A 15793-nucleotide genomic window follows, 5' to 3' on the forward strand; every position below is an offset into this window, starting at 1 on the left:
TAAATTATATTAAAAACAGCTCACACTACAAAGAAATAGCAAGAGAAAGGCGGAAATAATTGAAAAAAAAGATTGCGTGTCTTTTTCTTAGATAAAAAACAAAACTTTTAAATCTATTAACAAAAACTAAAAAAAAATCCCCAACAGACAGTAAAAATGGATCGTGGGTAAGTTTAAAATTAGTAATTTAAAGTATACATATTAAATTTTATATATAAACTAAATTAACATTATAAATATACAATTGTTAAGCATTGCATTTCACATAAATTGTGCCAAGGTCTTTATTATTTTTAAAACACGGAAAATTAGGGCCATTTTGGGTGTTTAGAGGTGCCGCTGCAATTTATTGGGGGTTCATTCGCTATACATAGTTTGTGTGTTTAATTTTATAATTAGAGTGCAAGAGAGATATTTCATTTCTTTTTATAAATCTTAACAGACCTTGTAATGATTTTTTTTGTAGACGCATTCTGTATTTTTTTCACTTTTTTGTTTATATTTCGTAGTTTTTACGAAAGAACTGTTGTTTTTGTTATATCTTTTTACATTCATTGTGTGGCTTTTTTGTGCAGTTGTATTGATTACATGGCGAGTAATTGAGTAAACATGTTTTTTTTCCAATCTATAAACAAAGAACTCTTGTATTGATGAATGTTTGTATTTGTATTCAGTCTTATTAGTATTTGTTTATGCGGGAGTATTTGATTTGTTTTGGTTTGTAGTTGTAGAGAGTAATTGGGGATTTACGTTGTTGTTGTTGATGCTGTTTATGGAGACAAAAAAAGTATTCATTTTAAGGTGATTATATTTTTCTTCACTTGTTTTGAGGCTCGAACTGTCAATTTCACTAGTGATTCTTGTACTATAACAATCATTAAAACAACAGGCTGACTGACAGCTCCAGCCAACGTTTTTGAGCATATATCAATATCAGCAAAACAGTTTGGAAAACAATCTGATCGTTATGGGTATCATTGAATAGTGCTTCAAAATACCTTTAATATGATATATCGTCCCCTCAATAAAACAATAGTGTATAAGCATATACACCATTATTTATTTGGAGAAATTCTACTTCCAGAAAGTAGGTCAAAAGATCAATTGGAATATTACTTTTGTTCTAGATGTCTACTAACACTCAATTTAAACTCAATTATTTCGAAATGGCAAAAAAGTTATACACTATTGTTTTCGTACTATCGTACTGTTTATTATTATTGTGATCCAAAAATTCCTTTTTGAATTTATATGGCAGTACTTCAGACAATTTTGATATACAGAAAAAGTGATTTTAGCGAAGCCGGTGTTCGATACACCCCAGAGTTTAAAGCCCCTTCGATAGAAAATATGAATATTACCAGAAAAAAAATTATGAAAATATAAACCGATACTGGGATCTTGATTTGTTCCCTGAACACTTCGTTTTATTTTACCATTTCAAATTTAAATTTTATTTATTTTCAACATCCTAGCCTTATTCCATAATCGGTTATAAATTAAAAATTTTCAGTAGACATTGATTGTTCAGTTTGTTTGTCTTTCATGTATGCTTGAATAGAAAATTCTGGTCCCATTACTAGAAATTGTTGTTGCCAATTAATTAAATTTAGCTTTTAGTTTTATTTGTATTTATGTCCAATGTAGACTTTAAATTTGAACTTTAACCTTGCTCTATTAAAACAAAAGTTTTTTTTTAATTTAGTTTTATTTAGCTACTAAAATTATTATACACAGTAATTAATTATGATATATGAAATTCATTTTCGAATTATAGCACATAGAGAAACAACAAAAGCGGAAACTAGAAAAAAACTCAAACCAAAATTTTACTCAAAATAATCACACATACGAGTGTTGTTTTTGTTTTAACATTATTTTATTTACTAATATATTTTCACCACTTAGGTTTTTGACAACTGAGTTAGGTCTTTGACAGCAGAGTTTCCGCTCTATGTATATTTCTCTATGTTATAGCACTCCACAAAACGTTCTAAATGTCTTTCGAATTTCAATTCAATCGGTTTAGCCGTTTAGGTATAATTGATTAAAATCTAAAACTACTCCATCTATGGGATAAAAATAAATCATTACAGAAACACTCTTCACATTCCATAGAACTTGTATTTAAATATTTGCCTTATTTAGTGCATTAGTTCTTGAGTAATATAGATTTTAAGTATGTTTGAAATATCGATTACGAACAAACACTGCTCTCTTATTAATATCGATTTTATATGTGTTTCATATATTTAATTTGCTGTAATTCTTTTCAAATTTCTTTTACAGTTCTGGCCGTTATTCCTACAATCGCCGTCAGGGTGGCGGACAAAGCGGTGGTGGTCACAACAATCAACACCATAACAATCATTCAAACTCATCACTTTCCTCTTCATCGTCATCTTCTCTATCCTCTTCATCTAATAATCATAACAACAATAATCATTATGATAATCATAATTCCTATTCACATCGTAATGCATCAAGCAACAATTCCTCATCACATTATTCCAACAATTCACAACAGAATTCAACTTCATCGACATCATCGTCGTCGGGCGGTTCGTCTGCATCGATGTATATAAATTCAACCACACACATAAGCAATAATACATCAAATATGTCCCGCGAACCGATAACACAACACGATGAACTTATACGCTACATAAGGGAAGCATGGACAAAAGTAAGTAAATTGGTAAAATGATTTCTCATTTCTACTTAATTTAAAAAACTTGGTACATTAGTGATTTCTTACTTGGGCTTTATTTAGAATTTAAATTTTAAAATTTTTGTATGAAAATCACTTAGTTTTCAAATACTTTTTGAGTGTTTTTATACAAAAATTTGTAAATTGATATAAGCCGCTACTGCTTGAATAACTAGAGGTAGTAGCGGTTTATATCTCAGCCACTTGTGGGCTGATTTTCTCGATTTTAAACAATTATCATCAATATGCCGGTTGCTATTCAAAATATACAAATTCAATTAAATTTATTACTATGTTATAATTAAAATGCTTAATATTAAACTTGCTGTCTCTCTAACTTTTCTAATTCCAGGTTAGTGAACAAAGTACATCAGTGCTATACAACGAATCTGATAATCAATTAAAAAATTTTAAACCATTTAATTTGGAGGAATACTGGGGCCAGCGACTGGTTCAAAACATACATGTCTCTCATGGTCATCAATAAATAGAGCAGCAGTGACAGCTTCTCTATAACAAAATCATAATGATTTAAAAATATACTTTAATAATTCAAAATATATATAAATTTGAAAAACTTGACAAATTGAAAGAAAAACAACCACAACAACAACATTTATTTAAAACAACAAAGAAAATATTTGTTTTGCAAACTGCAAAAATGTAAACAAAATTTAAAAAAAAAACATTTAAGAAAAATACTTGACAACAATAATTAACATTATATTATTATGACACAATTTTCAAATCCAACATAAAAATAATTAAAAAAAAAATAAAACTTTAAATTCCGTTTAAATTTAACATACATAATTGATATTTATACTCTTTGAAAACATAATTATGTAATAATAATAAAAAAAAACGTAAAACAATTAATTATATACAGGGTGTTTAAAAAAATATGTTTTTATTATTTAATACATATTATAATTAAATGGGTAGAGGGTTTCAAATTATTATTAAAATTGTTAATGATTTTTATAAATTCAATTAATATTTTTTCATTTTTTTATACACTTAAATATAAATTAAGCATTTTTTCTTTTAAATTTAAACAGCATTTGAAAATAAAGTTAAAAAATCCAAACTGCCATTGAAAAATAAAAAATGTTGCTATTATTTTTTTGTAACAACGTTTGTATAAAAACAAACGCCAATGTATTTTATATATACTATGTAATACATATGTAATGAATTCATGCATATATATATTAAGCATCCTGTATATAATTAAAAATTTCCAGCCCCCATTTTAATAATAAGCAATAGCATCTTAGTATTTAAACAAAATTTAAAAAAGAAACCTTTAAGACACCAACATTTTATTAAACAAAACAAAAGAAACAAATTATACTAAATCTTAAACAATAACTTGGCATACATAAATAATGTCACTTCAAATTAATGAAATCAAACAAAATATGTAAATCCACCCTCTTTCCCATTTTTAATTCTAACCATTCCTTTTATTACAAAAAACAAAATATTAACTAACCTCTTTATGTTGTGTTTTGAATTGAAATTGAAATAATTTACTTTAATTATTTAGTTCTTATGCTTTTGTATATGTTTTCTGTGTAATTTACAAAATTAAATTTGTATTTATTTAACACAAACCAGAAAAGTTGAGAATAGTCCATGTTTATGTTTTAGTTTGTTAATAAAACAAAGAAGAAAAATAAGTTTTTTTTTTTTGATTTTAAACAGAGTTTGGTTATTTATTACTACAAAGAAATATACATATAATAAAACAAAACTTAATTAAATTGGGTATAAAAACAATGTTAATGATTTAATGGACAATATTGTATTGCTGGCCTTTCTATTGTTTTTATACTGTAATTTAAAGTTTTGTCCATACACTTTCTATATTATTCTATATTACATTTTAGAAGAAATATCGTGACTAGATTACTTTTGTCTCAAAACATATTTAAAAAAAGGTTTTTCAGTAAATATAAGACGCATCATATTTAAAATACATAATAAATTTGTCACGAATAATTTTAAATATTGTTTTATTTATAAACTCAATAAAGTCCCGTATTTTGTAATGCATTTTATAATATTTAACAAATATCCCAAAATATTTACCACGAAGTTTTCTCAAAAAAAAATATATTTTCATTGATATTTTATTATTCGACAAAAAACAATAATCGATTATCTCCGAAAAAAACCAAACTTTTTTAAAATATCAGGCCATTTCGTTCGGAATGGTTACAATTCCGTTATAATCGATCGATTTTGTTTTAGCTTAGATTCCGTTTTATTTTGTTAATTCCCAAAAGAATTAATAATAACTATTTTACAAGATGGAAGTTTTCCCAATTTCATTTTGTATTTTCAACTTTATCTGAAAACTGGGGTCGAAGTACTGCATTCGATATCGAGTAAAATTAATAGTAATTTTCTTATTTGAAATTTTGGCATTCGATATCGAGCAAGAAATTTTATTATAATTTCGATATCGAACAATTTTTTGGTAAAAAAATTGGAATAAAAGTTTTTGGTGAAAAAAATTTAATGAAAACAAGTAAGAGCGCTATGTAATTCGGCTGTGCCGAATCTTATATACTAAATTATATTTTAAAATAAAAATTTAAAATTTTTTAGGTGAACAAAATTAAAAATTTAAATTAGTGAAATTTTTTTTTTAAATTTCATTTTAAAACATTTTTTTTAAAAAATGATGACAAAAAAAATTATAACAAATTTTTTTTTTTAATTTCTATTTAATTTTTTTTAAAAACATTTGTTTTTTAAATTATTAGTTAAAAACAATTTTACCAGATTTTGACCCATTGTATTATGGCCTTCTATACGACGTTGCAAAGGCCTTTGAAATATCTATCATTATAATGATCACATCTGTGATGAAATTTCAAACGTCCTTTTATAGGCCATTGAAATTAGACACAAAAATTATTAAATTGCGGAATGAATGATAGTGAAATCAAAATTGGCAACTCGAGATATTAGAGGTCAAAGGTAACAGAAATTAAATGTATTGTACATTCCTCAGTTATACGAAGTTTTGGAGTTATTAAAACATCTTAAGCTCCTTAGAACATAAAGATAAGTTTAATTTCATTATCATTCGTTCCGCAGTAATTTCTTTATTTTAATTATTTTTATTACAGACTTTTATGAAATTATATATCCCTATATACAGGCCTGTCGCAGAATTCCATTACGATCGAAAGTGGAATTAATTCCGTATCCCGCTTCTTCAGAAAAAGTAAAACGAAATATCTACCTATTCCATTTGAAAACTTTCTATTTTCAAATGGAATAGATTATGTTTGGAATTATTTGTTTTTCTAAAATTTATAATCAATTTCTGTACCAAAAACTCCAAATTTGTTTTAATATAAAAAACATCAAATTAAAATCAGAAATACAGAATTATTTTCAAATCAAGCGATTTTAATTACACAAGTGAATATTTCTTATTTTCTTTATTTTATTTGTGTTTCATTCCACTACGTTTCACAAAAACAAATGGTTGTCACTTTTACACTCTCCCATCGCTATTGCACGTGTGCATATTTACTAGCAGTGTTTTGTTTATTTTTCCGTACAAGAATATAAGAAATAAAAATAATTTGGAATAATTTTAATTAAAAATGGATAAAATTAAATTTAAAAATAATGCCGAAGAATATGAACCCACAGATTCCGAAGATGAGTATAGTGAAGAAGAAAAAGAATTATTAAAAGAAGTGCGAAAGGGCAGACAACGAAATCTGCCTAAGGAAAGAGAAGTTTTAGCTTTTACCGAATCGGAAGAAGAGGACGAAGATGAAGACAATAATGAACAAGCTGAAGAGGACGATGATGAAGACGACGATGAAATGGGTTTGGCTGATAGTGATATAGAAGGAGCTGAAGTAAATGATGATTTACCGGATACCAAATACTGGGGCAAGAAAACCAGTGCTTACTATAACACAGACTTTGTAGATCAAGATTATAGCACCTACAATGAAAAAGAAGAGGAGTTGGCTAAACTGGAAGAAGAAGAAGCCAAGTCCATTCAATTGAGATTGGCCAAACAATTGAAGGAAGAAGATTTCGCCTTGGATTCAGCCTTTAGCAAGTTGAAGAAATCAAAGAAAGATGGCACAGACGAAGAGGATAAATCATTAAAGGGTACTCTACTAAAAGCTGATTTTTCCGGCCTTAGCAAAAGAGAACGTTTGGAATTATTCGAAAAAGATTCGCCTGAGTTTGCGGGACTTGTGGGAGATTTTGAGGGCTACTTGGAAGAAATCCAGCAATTACACGCTCCCGTTCTACGTCATGTGCATGAAAAGAATTTGAACATGATACCAGCTTTACAGTTTGCTCAACACTATCAAAATATTGCTTTGACTTACTGTTCCAATTTGGCTTTTTATTTATTGCTTAAAGCTAAAAGAACTTCCATAGAGAATCATCCCATTATACAAAGACTGACACAACTGAAGAAATTGTTAAGTCAATTGGAAGACAAACATGAAAATATTATTAAACCACAATTGGAGGCTCTACTCGAACGTATACAGGATGGTGATGAATTCGAAATATTAGATTTGAAAAACTTCCCACCACTACCAGAGGATGAACAACCCAAGAAACGTAGTGCTAAACAATCGAAGTTGGGTATATTATCAGCCTATGACGAAGCGAAAGCAACTAAAGAAGGTCCCGCCAAAAAGAAAACCAAAACAGAGGCAGGTGTTGATCAAGATTTGGCCACTTTGGCTGAAATGTCTTCAGATGATGGTGAGGATGATGATGACGGCGATGAGAATGATATGGAAGAGGAGGAAGATGATGCCGAGGCCCGTCGTGGTATTACCTATCAAATTGCCAAGAACAAAGGTCTTATGCCTCACCGCAAGAAGGAGCAACGTAATCCTCGCGTTAAACATCGTGGTAAATATCGTAAGGCTTTGATCAGACGCAAGGGTGCGGTACGCACTGTGCGCACAGAAACTTCAAGATATGGCGGTGAAATTTCGGGTATTAAGGCTACTGTTAGTAAGAGTGTTAAGTTTAGGACTTAATGTAATGAAATGTGTAAATAATTATGGAATATTTTATTTGAAAATAAAGTTTATTAGATAAATAAAAAGAGTTTTTTGGTAAATAAGAAGGTTGGCTAACGATTCGAAAGAATTAAAAGGTAACGTTAACACTAATTGCTGTTATTTGGATTCGGCTGTGCCGAATCTTATATACCCTTCACCAAATTATACTTTAAAATAAAAATTTTAAATATTTTTAGGTAAACAAAATTAATTTTTTTTCCAAAGTTTTTTTTAATTTTTTGTAAAAAATTTTTTTGGAATTATTTTTTTTTTTAAATTTTAGATTTTTTTTTTTTTGGTTTTTTAATTATTTTTTTTTAATATTTACCGAAAAAAATGGTGAAAAAAAATTCGGGTTAAAAATATTTTTTCCGATATAGTAAGGTCCAACTTACTATGTATGGTCTTATATACGTCGTTGCAAAGGTCTTTGAAATATCTATCATTAGATATCCATATTGTCTATATTAATGACTTAGTAATCCAGAAATAGGTCAAAAATCGAGGTTGTCCTGGTTTTTCCTTATATATCAGCCATTTGTGGACCGATTTTCTCGATTTTAAATAGCAACCGAGCAGGAAGAATTCCGAAGATATTGATGTATGAAGTAAGTTATTTGGGGGCTTCGGAAAGTTGATTTCAACGGACATGTCTTTATCGACTCTGCTACCTATAAGGATCCAGAATATATACACTATAGGGTCGGAAAATTATATTGGGGAAATTACAAACGGAATGACAAACTTATATATATCCTTCTCACAAAGGTGAAGGGTATAATTACTCAAAATAATCACACATACGGGTGTAGTTTTTGTTTTCACATACAGCCCAATTATGAATAAAAAATTCCTCGGGAGTTTGTTCCCCGCGATTTTTTTCCCATTAAATTTGAATAGTAAAAATGAGAAAAGGGTAAAAACTCCTGGGAATTTTTATTCATAATTGGGCTGATAGTTTTTTACTCGCACCACATACATAGGTTTTTGACAACTGAGTTAGGATTATATATTATAACAAAAGTGAAGTTTTTGTTGCGGAAATTGATTAAAAATTTTTCAAAACTGAAAGTAGTTTGATTCCGAAATAAATGTTCGTTTTACTTTTTCTGAAGAAGCGAAATACGGAAATTATTGTCTGTCTGATGAAATCAATATTCCGAAGCCCCCAAATAATTTACTCACATGTTTGATACGTCAATATATCCGCTACAGTCTTGGATCGGTTGTTATTTTAAATCGAGAAAATCGGCCTACAGATGGTTGAGATATATGCAAAAATCCACTACATACCTAGATTTTTTACAATATCAGGATTTAAACAATTAACATAGACATTATGAATACGATATAAAGCCACAAAAATTCAGATCGAATTTTAATTTTCAAAAAAAAAAAATTCTCTAAAAAAAAATTTTTCTACCAAATTTAAAAAAAAAAAAAAAAAATGTCAAACAAATATTTTTTAAATTAAAAGACAATCAAACATTTTTTCCGACAAATATTTATTTTCACGAAAAAATTTGTTCAACCATAATTTTTACTCAGCACACATTATTTTCAATCTTTATCTTGAATTAAACTTTGTGTTTTATAATAAGAACTGGGCCAAATTACCGTATTCATGATCGAATGATCTATGAAGTAATTTCGATTATATATTTTTTTTTAATTTTGTAAATTAATGTCATAATCTAAAATAAGAAAATGAGCATAATTTTTACTCGATATCGAATGGACATTCTTATATCCGTGTATTGTTCTGATGTCTGGTAAGTGTACAGAGCTAATTTTATTATAATTTTAAAATTATTTAATAACGAAATAAATATTTTTATAAAAATTTAAGGGAACTTAACAGCCTAATTATGAATAAAAAATTCCGCGGGAGTTTGTTCCCCGGGAATTTTTTCCCATTGAATTTGAATAGGAAAAATGAGAAAAACTCCCGGGGAATTTTTATTCATAATTTTTCTAAAAACTTTTCCTTGTGTAGGTATAAAATTTTTTTAATTCATTATAAAAAGATGAAAATGTGGCTTATTTATCTGTGCTTTTCCTATTAATGTAATCTATTTTTTTCAAAAATCATTTATATTAGTTTCTCAAAATACCATCTATTAAATTTGCCTTAAAAGCTACGGGTTACTTCGTAACTACATTCGAAATGGTTCAAATTTGTATGTTAAATGCTTTTTAAGTCCAGTGATTTCTTTGTAATTAATGATCGTTTGAATTGATTAACAGCTGCCAAAAACAAAATTTAAATTTTGCTAGCTATCGGCTGTGCTGATCAACAGCAAGATATAAATCAATCCAACCCAATTTTAAAATTAAAAACTCAAAATAATCTTGAATTTTAAATGCAAGAACATAATTCAAACAAAACTGTTTGTAACAAGATTCCAAATATAAAAATTTTCTTGAATCAACTGTTCCTAACACAAACAAATAAATAAAAACAACCATGCCCATAATTTAATATTTTTGTTTCCACATGTTTATTTTCTCCACTTTTATTTAAAAGTATATATAAAAAATCATTTAAAACGCTTTAATAGCGTTTCTCCCACAATTTTCTCTTCCTTTAGCTAGATGTCATTGCAATTATTGTTTGGAGGGGGAATCCAGAAAAATATTAAACAAATCAATTCTAAACACTAAACTCTTATTTATAAAACGAAAGTGTTGCTTAGACCATGCTGCGGAGCAATTTGTTGATTTTGTCTTCACGGTTACCGAAGTCACCACCAGCTACGTAATGGTTAGCCTTCTTGCGCCAGCCACCAGTGGGGGTGTTCAATTTGAAGGGCCACAAGAAGTTGGAAGCGTACTTGAAGTTGGGGCCAACGGTGAAGAGTTCATGAACCATATCTTCAACGCATTGAATGTTGTATGCCTTGCGCATTTTACGTTCAATCACGAAGTTATCGGTGATGGGGACGCGTTGACGGTTGTGCTTGACGAAACCGCGCTTGTAGACCAATTCGCGGACTGATTTCAAGTTGGGGTAACCCCAGGTGATGTAGGGTTCAGCAATACGCATCATGTTGATGGTGGCCTTGTTCAACTTGATGAAGACACCATTGTTGATTTGACGCAAACGGAACAATTGCAAGACCTTGCGTACCTTGGGAGCAACCTTGTTGATACTAAAATACAAATAAAAATACATTAATGGGCGAGACCATAAACATTAACACAAAACACACAAGATTATCCATTGTAAAAAAGAAAGGTTATGTTTGTAAACAAATGACACGATTGGTCTGATCCACTTTGAAAAACCTTTGCTTTTTTTTTTTGTTAGGATAGTCTGCTCTAAACACTTACCCACGAATACGGATAACGAAGGCTAATCTGGATTCGCCGGGAACGTAGTATTGTCCACGTTGTTTGGCTAAACGACGCAACTTAATTTCACGTCTCTCAGCCTTGATGTATTCATTTTGGTATTTTTCAGCACGTACCAAATTTTCACGTTTGCGTTGGGCAATAACGGCAGAGCGCTTCAATTTTCTTTTGGTTTCTTGAGCACGCTTGCTGATCACCTTCTTGGCGAACTTCAATTTGGATTCGGGCACAACGGGAAGCTTTTTAGCTTCGGTTTTCTTGGCGGCCGTGGCAGGCATCTATGTAAAAAACACATTTTAACTGATTATTAAACAATTCACTGTATTATTTGAGGATTTTTCACAAAAAACACCAAAAAATTCACTAACCTTTACTTGTCACAGTGCACGTTGAAAGAGAAAAGGAAAAGGCAAAAGGAAGTTAATTTCAATGTTGTCAGCACTGTAAACATGGCGGATTTTTAGTACTGTTTTGACACTTGGGAAGTGTACGGAATGAAAGAATATTAAATTTTTAATATGAATGGTGAGGAAATTCGATAAATTTAGAAAAAGAGAAAAAAATAAAATAATATTAATAGTAAAATTTTAATTAAAACATAAATAAATTAGAAGTTAAAGATATTTTAAAAATATATTGTGTTTCTATATAAAAATATTCTCAAAATATTGATATGTATAAAAATAATTTTTATAATAATAAAATAAAAAATAAAATATCTTTTTATGTATCTTTTTAAATTATCAAATTAGAAATAAACATTGTTTATATAATAAAACTAGCTGTCCCGGCAAACGTTGTTCTGCCATAGCTCACACAAAGTTTGAAGACTGCCATTATAATAGGACTGCAGATATGCATTAATAAATGTTTACTTTGTATGGGAGGTACCATGCCCATTGTTCCTATATAGATCAACAAATTTCATCGAAATCGGCCCAGTCGTTAAGGAGGAGTTCAGTTACTAACACACGTACAGAAGAATTATATATATAAAGATTAGAATTGATTGAATTTTAGAAGTACATAATTAATTTTCAATAAAATAAAAATTTATTTTATTTTAACATATTTAGTTTTATACATATTTTTTGATAATTAATATGATTGTAGCCAAATAAATTATTACCCACAAAAATTTTGCTATAAATTTACAATAATATTAAGTTATTGACGTTAAAAACAAACTACATTTTTTTTTTGAAATATTTTTTTTTTTTTTTTGTAAAAATTTTGTTTCGCTAACCTTCCTTCATTAGGAAAATCCAAAATTAAATTAGATTTTGTATACAAATATGTAGTACTTTTTTTTATAACAAATATTTTATTTATTTATCTTCAATTTATATAACCATTCCTTTAAATAAAAAAAGTACTAAAATTTTTATTAAAATCTAAAATAAAAAAATATATATCACTCTGATAAAATATATAAACCATGTCTCTTTCAGTTCAAAATTTGTTGTGAATAACATTTAGTTAACAATTGAACGTTGATGAGAATTTTAAAAATCTGCTTATTATATCTGTTTTTTTCTGCAAAATATTACAAACTACAACTTCAAAGTGATGTTCATTTATAAAAATATTTTAGTCAAATTCTCCATAAAACTGTTATTTCCCTCATATATTTACTATATTTAAAATCTATATAATTTATTTTCTGCCTAATATATGTGATAAACTTCATCAGGTATTGATGAACTGTTAAATTTTTAAAAATTATTCTTTTTATTCTAAACCTTGCATTGTATGTCATAAATATTTTTAAAACAAATTTTTCGAAACAAAAACAAAACATTAATAAAAAAAATTACGACATACAACGATACAACGCTACGACACCAATTGTGAATTGGGCAATTAAAACGCTATAACTGTAACATATTTAGTACAAAAAATAAACAACTATTTTACCAAAATATGGCAATTACTATATATGCTTAGTATGCACATGCACATCCGGTTGTTGTCTTGACTAACATTTACTGTCAACAAACAACAGCTGACTCTAAAAAAAATAACCGCTATATAGGGATTTTTTGAGAAAACGGTACTTTTCGGGTATTGTTCCCTAATGTTTTAATAAGAGAGGTCATGTTTGAAAGAAGTTTCATATCAAATAAGAAATACTAATAATAATTTGTCATATAACAAATCGCTAGATAGGTAATAATTATATTTACTTTTTCCTCCGCTAAATTGTTTTTAAATGTCATGAGAAAATTGCTAAATTAACATCACTGCTGTCAACAAACAACAGCTGACTGCATTTAAACAAACTTGTTGCCGCCTTTGCTTTATTTCTAATTGTGGAAAATTCCAAATATTTTAAACCAGCGACATGTCCTTGGAATGTCCTAGTAGTCCGGTATATCATACCAGTGCTGAGCAGAAGTTAAAATCGAAAAATGCAGCTAAATTATATCGTTTTGGTACGCCCAAACTTCGGGATCTTTTAAGAGAGGTTAGTTGGTGTTTAAAAAATGGTAAAATTTTTGTGTAAATTAAAAACATTTTCTTTGTCTGATAATAAATAGAAATGTCGCATACGTGTTAAGCAAGCTCGCCAATTGGGCTTTTCACACAATCGTCCAGATGGAGCTGCTGGGGAACCGGTAAATAAGGGAATTTGGTAATAGTTTTTATTTTTTATGCTTTAATTTCTTTTTCAAGTTTTCCCTAAGAGATATTGTACGCCAGGAATTGGCTGAGTTGGAACATGATATTACTTTGCAAGATGAAATCTATAATGAATTAGAGGAAGAACTAAATGACTGGTTTGTCGATCAATTGGAGGAGGAACAAAACTATATAATTGAAGTGGCCATTTCACAAGATTTAGTATGTCCCATTTGTCAAGTCTCAAATTTGGTAATCTTTCAGGCCAAAGATGGTTCTTACAATTACAGATGCAAATGTAATGCCAAGTAAGTAGTTTTGAATTGTAATTTTTATTTTACAATTATGCTAAAACCATAAATTAGTTTTAATTTTTCGGCCAATATGGAGGGTTTGCGTGGAAAACTTTCCCACAGTGTGGATGAACATGAACAGAAATGTCTAAACAAATTGAATTTCTTTGTTAATCCTTTGACCAAACAAGTGGAGGGCATGTGTGATAATTGTGATTATTTTTGTTCACTGTAGAAAAGAATTTCTGGGAGTCTTGATATATTTATGTATTTTGTTATTTGAAATTTTCTATTTTATTTGATATTGTATTTTTTTGTTATAAATTTAGGTTATATAGTCCTCCCTGAATATTGAAATTTCGAGTTAAACAAAGTAAATTTTCAGTTTAGGGTTGACTAATATTTAGTATCTTGTAAGCCATAGTTATGAGTATTGTTTGAAATTAATTCCTTGAAGAAAATAATATATTTGTTTTATTTATACCACCGTGTCATAATAATTTTTTTTATAAAATAAAATGAAATAAAAAGAAAAAAATTCCACTTCATCTGCATAAGAATTCGTGTGGAACATCTGTTTGGAAACCATTAAAAATATTTTAAAATGGCAGGATCCATTTTAAACAGATCCATATAAACATAGGTTTGGTAAATCCAGCATGACACTTCTAGCAATAACCGAGAGGTTACAATCCAATAAGGTACGTGTGGACTGCCCAAATACTGAGTCGCAAAAAGGGCCAGAAAATTTCCATTTTCTATTTATTTGTTAATACCATAATAATAAGGTTATTATTCATTTAAAAAAATGGAAAATTACACTCTGATTTTTTTACACTTTTACACAACAAAAACATTAATAAAATTCCACAAAAAAATATAAAAATATTTTTTTTTTGGATTTTTTATCTTGTTTGTTTTTTAAAATGTAAAAAAATCAGAGTGTAATTTACCATTTTTTTTGAAATTTAATTTTAATTTAATTATGTTCTTATTTTTTTGTTAATATACAGTGACCGACAAAAGTCTACATACGACCATTATTTTCGTAACTCGCGGACTTCTAAACCATAATAAGTAAAAGTAATGATGCAGTTTTATTTCAAATGCATTTTTATTAATATTACAAAAAAATATCGGTAAATTTATAATTAATTTAAACTGTTATTCACAAAAAATTAAAAAAATATGTTGACAAAAGTTTAAAATTTCATTAAATTCAATATTTCGTTGGGCCACCACGGGCATCTACAAGCGTCTGGGCATCGAAGCAACTAAATTTTCCAGTTCTGCGGACGTTATATTTTGCCATTCTTCTGGATGGTTCTCCTTTAACATTGGTGCACAAGTAATAAGATGTTTTCGGATCTTCCGTTGTAGAATTTCCTACACGTGCTCAATAACATTTAAGTCCGGGCTTTGAGGTGGTGTGTACAATTATCATGGAGCCAATCTTTGAAAATTTGAGACCAATGTTTCGGATCGTTATCTTGCTGAAAAATTCAACTTTAACCAAGAGTTAAATTAAAATATCAACGGATGCTCTCAAATTTTGTTCCAAAATGGATTTGTACTGATAACAATGCATATTATCCTCAATAAACACTAACTTTCCCACTCCAGAAGCAGCGACAGTACCCCAAACCATCACACGGCCAACACCATGCTTAACTGTAGCCAGTAAGTTTTTCGGATTCATTGCTGTATTTGTTTTGCACCATACTTTATCTCTC

The 15793-nt window shown here is 28.7% G+C and overlaps 4 protein-coding genes across 4 annotated transcripts; 3 read left to right on the forward strand and 1 right to left on the reverse strand.

The window, feature by feature from the left end:
* Nucleotides 1-5: 5 nt before the first annotated feature.
* Nucleotides 6-4717, forward strand: LOC135952219 (probable cyclin-dependent serine/threonine-protein kinase DDB_G0292550). Its single transcript, XM_065502067.1, has 3 exons — nucleotides 6-167; nucleotides 2290-2686; nucleotides 3063-4717. The coding sequence occupies exons 1-3, from the start codon at nucleotides 157-159 to the stop codon at nucleotides 3195-3197; spliced, it is 543 nt and encodes a 180-aa protein (XP_065358139.1). The 5' UTR covers nucleotides 6-156; the 3' UTR covers nucleotides 3198-4717.
* Nucleotides 4718-6269: 1552 nt separating this feature from the next.
* Nucleotides 6270-7835, forward strand: Sas10 (UTP3 small subunit processome component Sas10). The gene has a single exon (XM_065502069.1). It carries the CDS (start codon nucleotides 6343-6345, stop codon nucleotides 7765-7767), a length of 1425 nt encoding a protein of 474 aa, XP_065358141.1. The 5' UTR covers nucleotides 6270-6342; the 3' UTR covers nucleotides 7768-7835.
* Nucleotides 7836-10265: 2430 nt separating this feature from the next.
* Nucleotides 10266-11646, reverse strand: RpL7 (ribosomal protein L7). The gene is made up of 3 exons (XM_065502070.1): nucleotides 11514-11646; nucleotides 11125-11423; nucleotides 10266-10943 (listed from the first exon to the last, which is right to left on the reverse strand). Exons 2-3 carry the CDS (start codon nucleotides 11421-11423, stop codon nucleotides 10484-10486), a joined length of 759 nt encoding a protein of 252 aa, XP_065358142.1. The 5' UTR covers nucleotides 11514-11646; the 3' UTR covers nucleotides 10266-10483.
* A 1783-nt stretch (nucleotides 11647-13429) lies between these two features.
* Nucleotides 13430-14543, forward strand: Ripalpha (RPA-interacting protein alpha). The gene is made up of 4 exons (XM_065500756.1): nucleotides 13430-13612; nucleotides 13686-13763; nucleotides 13822-14075; nucleotides 14133-14543. The coding sequence occupies exons 1-4, from the start codon at nucleotides 13490-13492 to the stop codon at nucleotides 14293-14295; spliced, it is 618 nt and encodes a 205-aa protein (XP_065356828.1). The 5' UTR covers nucleotides 13430-13489; the 3' UTR covers nucleotides 14296-14543.
* The last annotated feature ends 1250 nt before the right edge of the window (nucleotides 14544-15793 follow it).

The sequence above is a fragment of the Calliphora vicina genome, chromosome 2, assembly GCF_958450345.1.
Source record: "Calliphora vicina chromosome 2, idCalVici1.1, whole genome shotgun sequence".
NCBI classification, from domain to species: Eukaryota; Metazoa; Arthropoda; class Insecta; order Diptera; family Calliphoridae; genus Calliphora; species Calliphora vicina.

Bases quoted from the DNA above. Each gene is read 5' to 3' on its own strand.
- Ripalpha (XM_065500756.1), top strand. From the start codon at position 13,490: ATGTCCTTGGAATGTCCTAGTAGTCCGGTATATCATACCAGTGCTGAG. The intron at 13,613-13,685 runs GTTAGTTGGTGT...GATAATAAATAG, and splicing joins TTCGGGATCTTTTAAGAGAG to AAATGTCGCATACGTGTTAA. The intron at 13,764-13,821 runs GTAAATAAGGGA...TTCTTTTTCAAG, and splicing joins ATGGAGCTGCTGGGGAACCG to TTTTCCCTAAGAGATATTGT.
- LOC135952219 (XM_065502067.1), top strand. The intron at 2,687-3,062 runs GTAAGTAAATTG...TTCTAATTCCAG, and splicing joins TAAGGGAAGCATGGACAAAA to GTTAGTGAACAAAGTACATC.
- Sas10 (XM_065502069.1), top strand. From the start codon at position 6,343: ATGGATAAAATTAAATTTAAAAATAATGCCGAAGAATATGAACCCACA.
- RpL7 (XM_065502070.1), bottom strand. From the start codon at position 11,423: ATGCCTGCCACGGCCGCCAAGAAAACCGAAGCTAAAAAGCTTCCCGTT. The intron at 10,944-11,124 runs GTAAGTGTTTAG...TTTGTATTTTAG, and splicing joins TTCGTTATCCGTATTCGTGG to TATCAACAAGGTTGCTCCCA.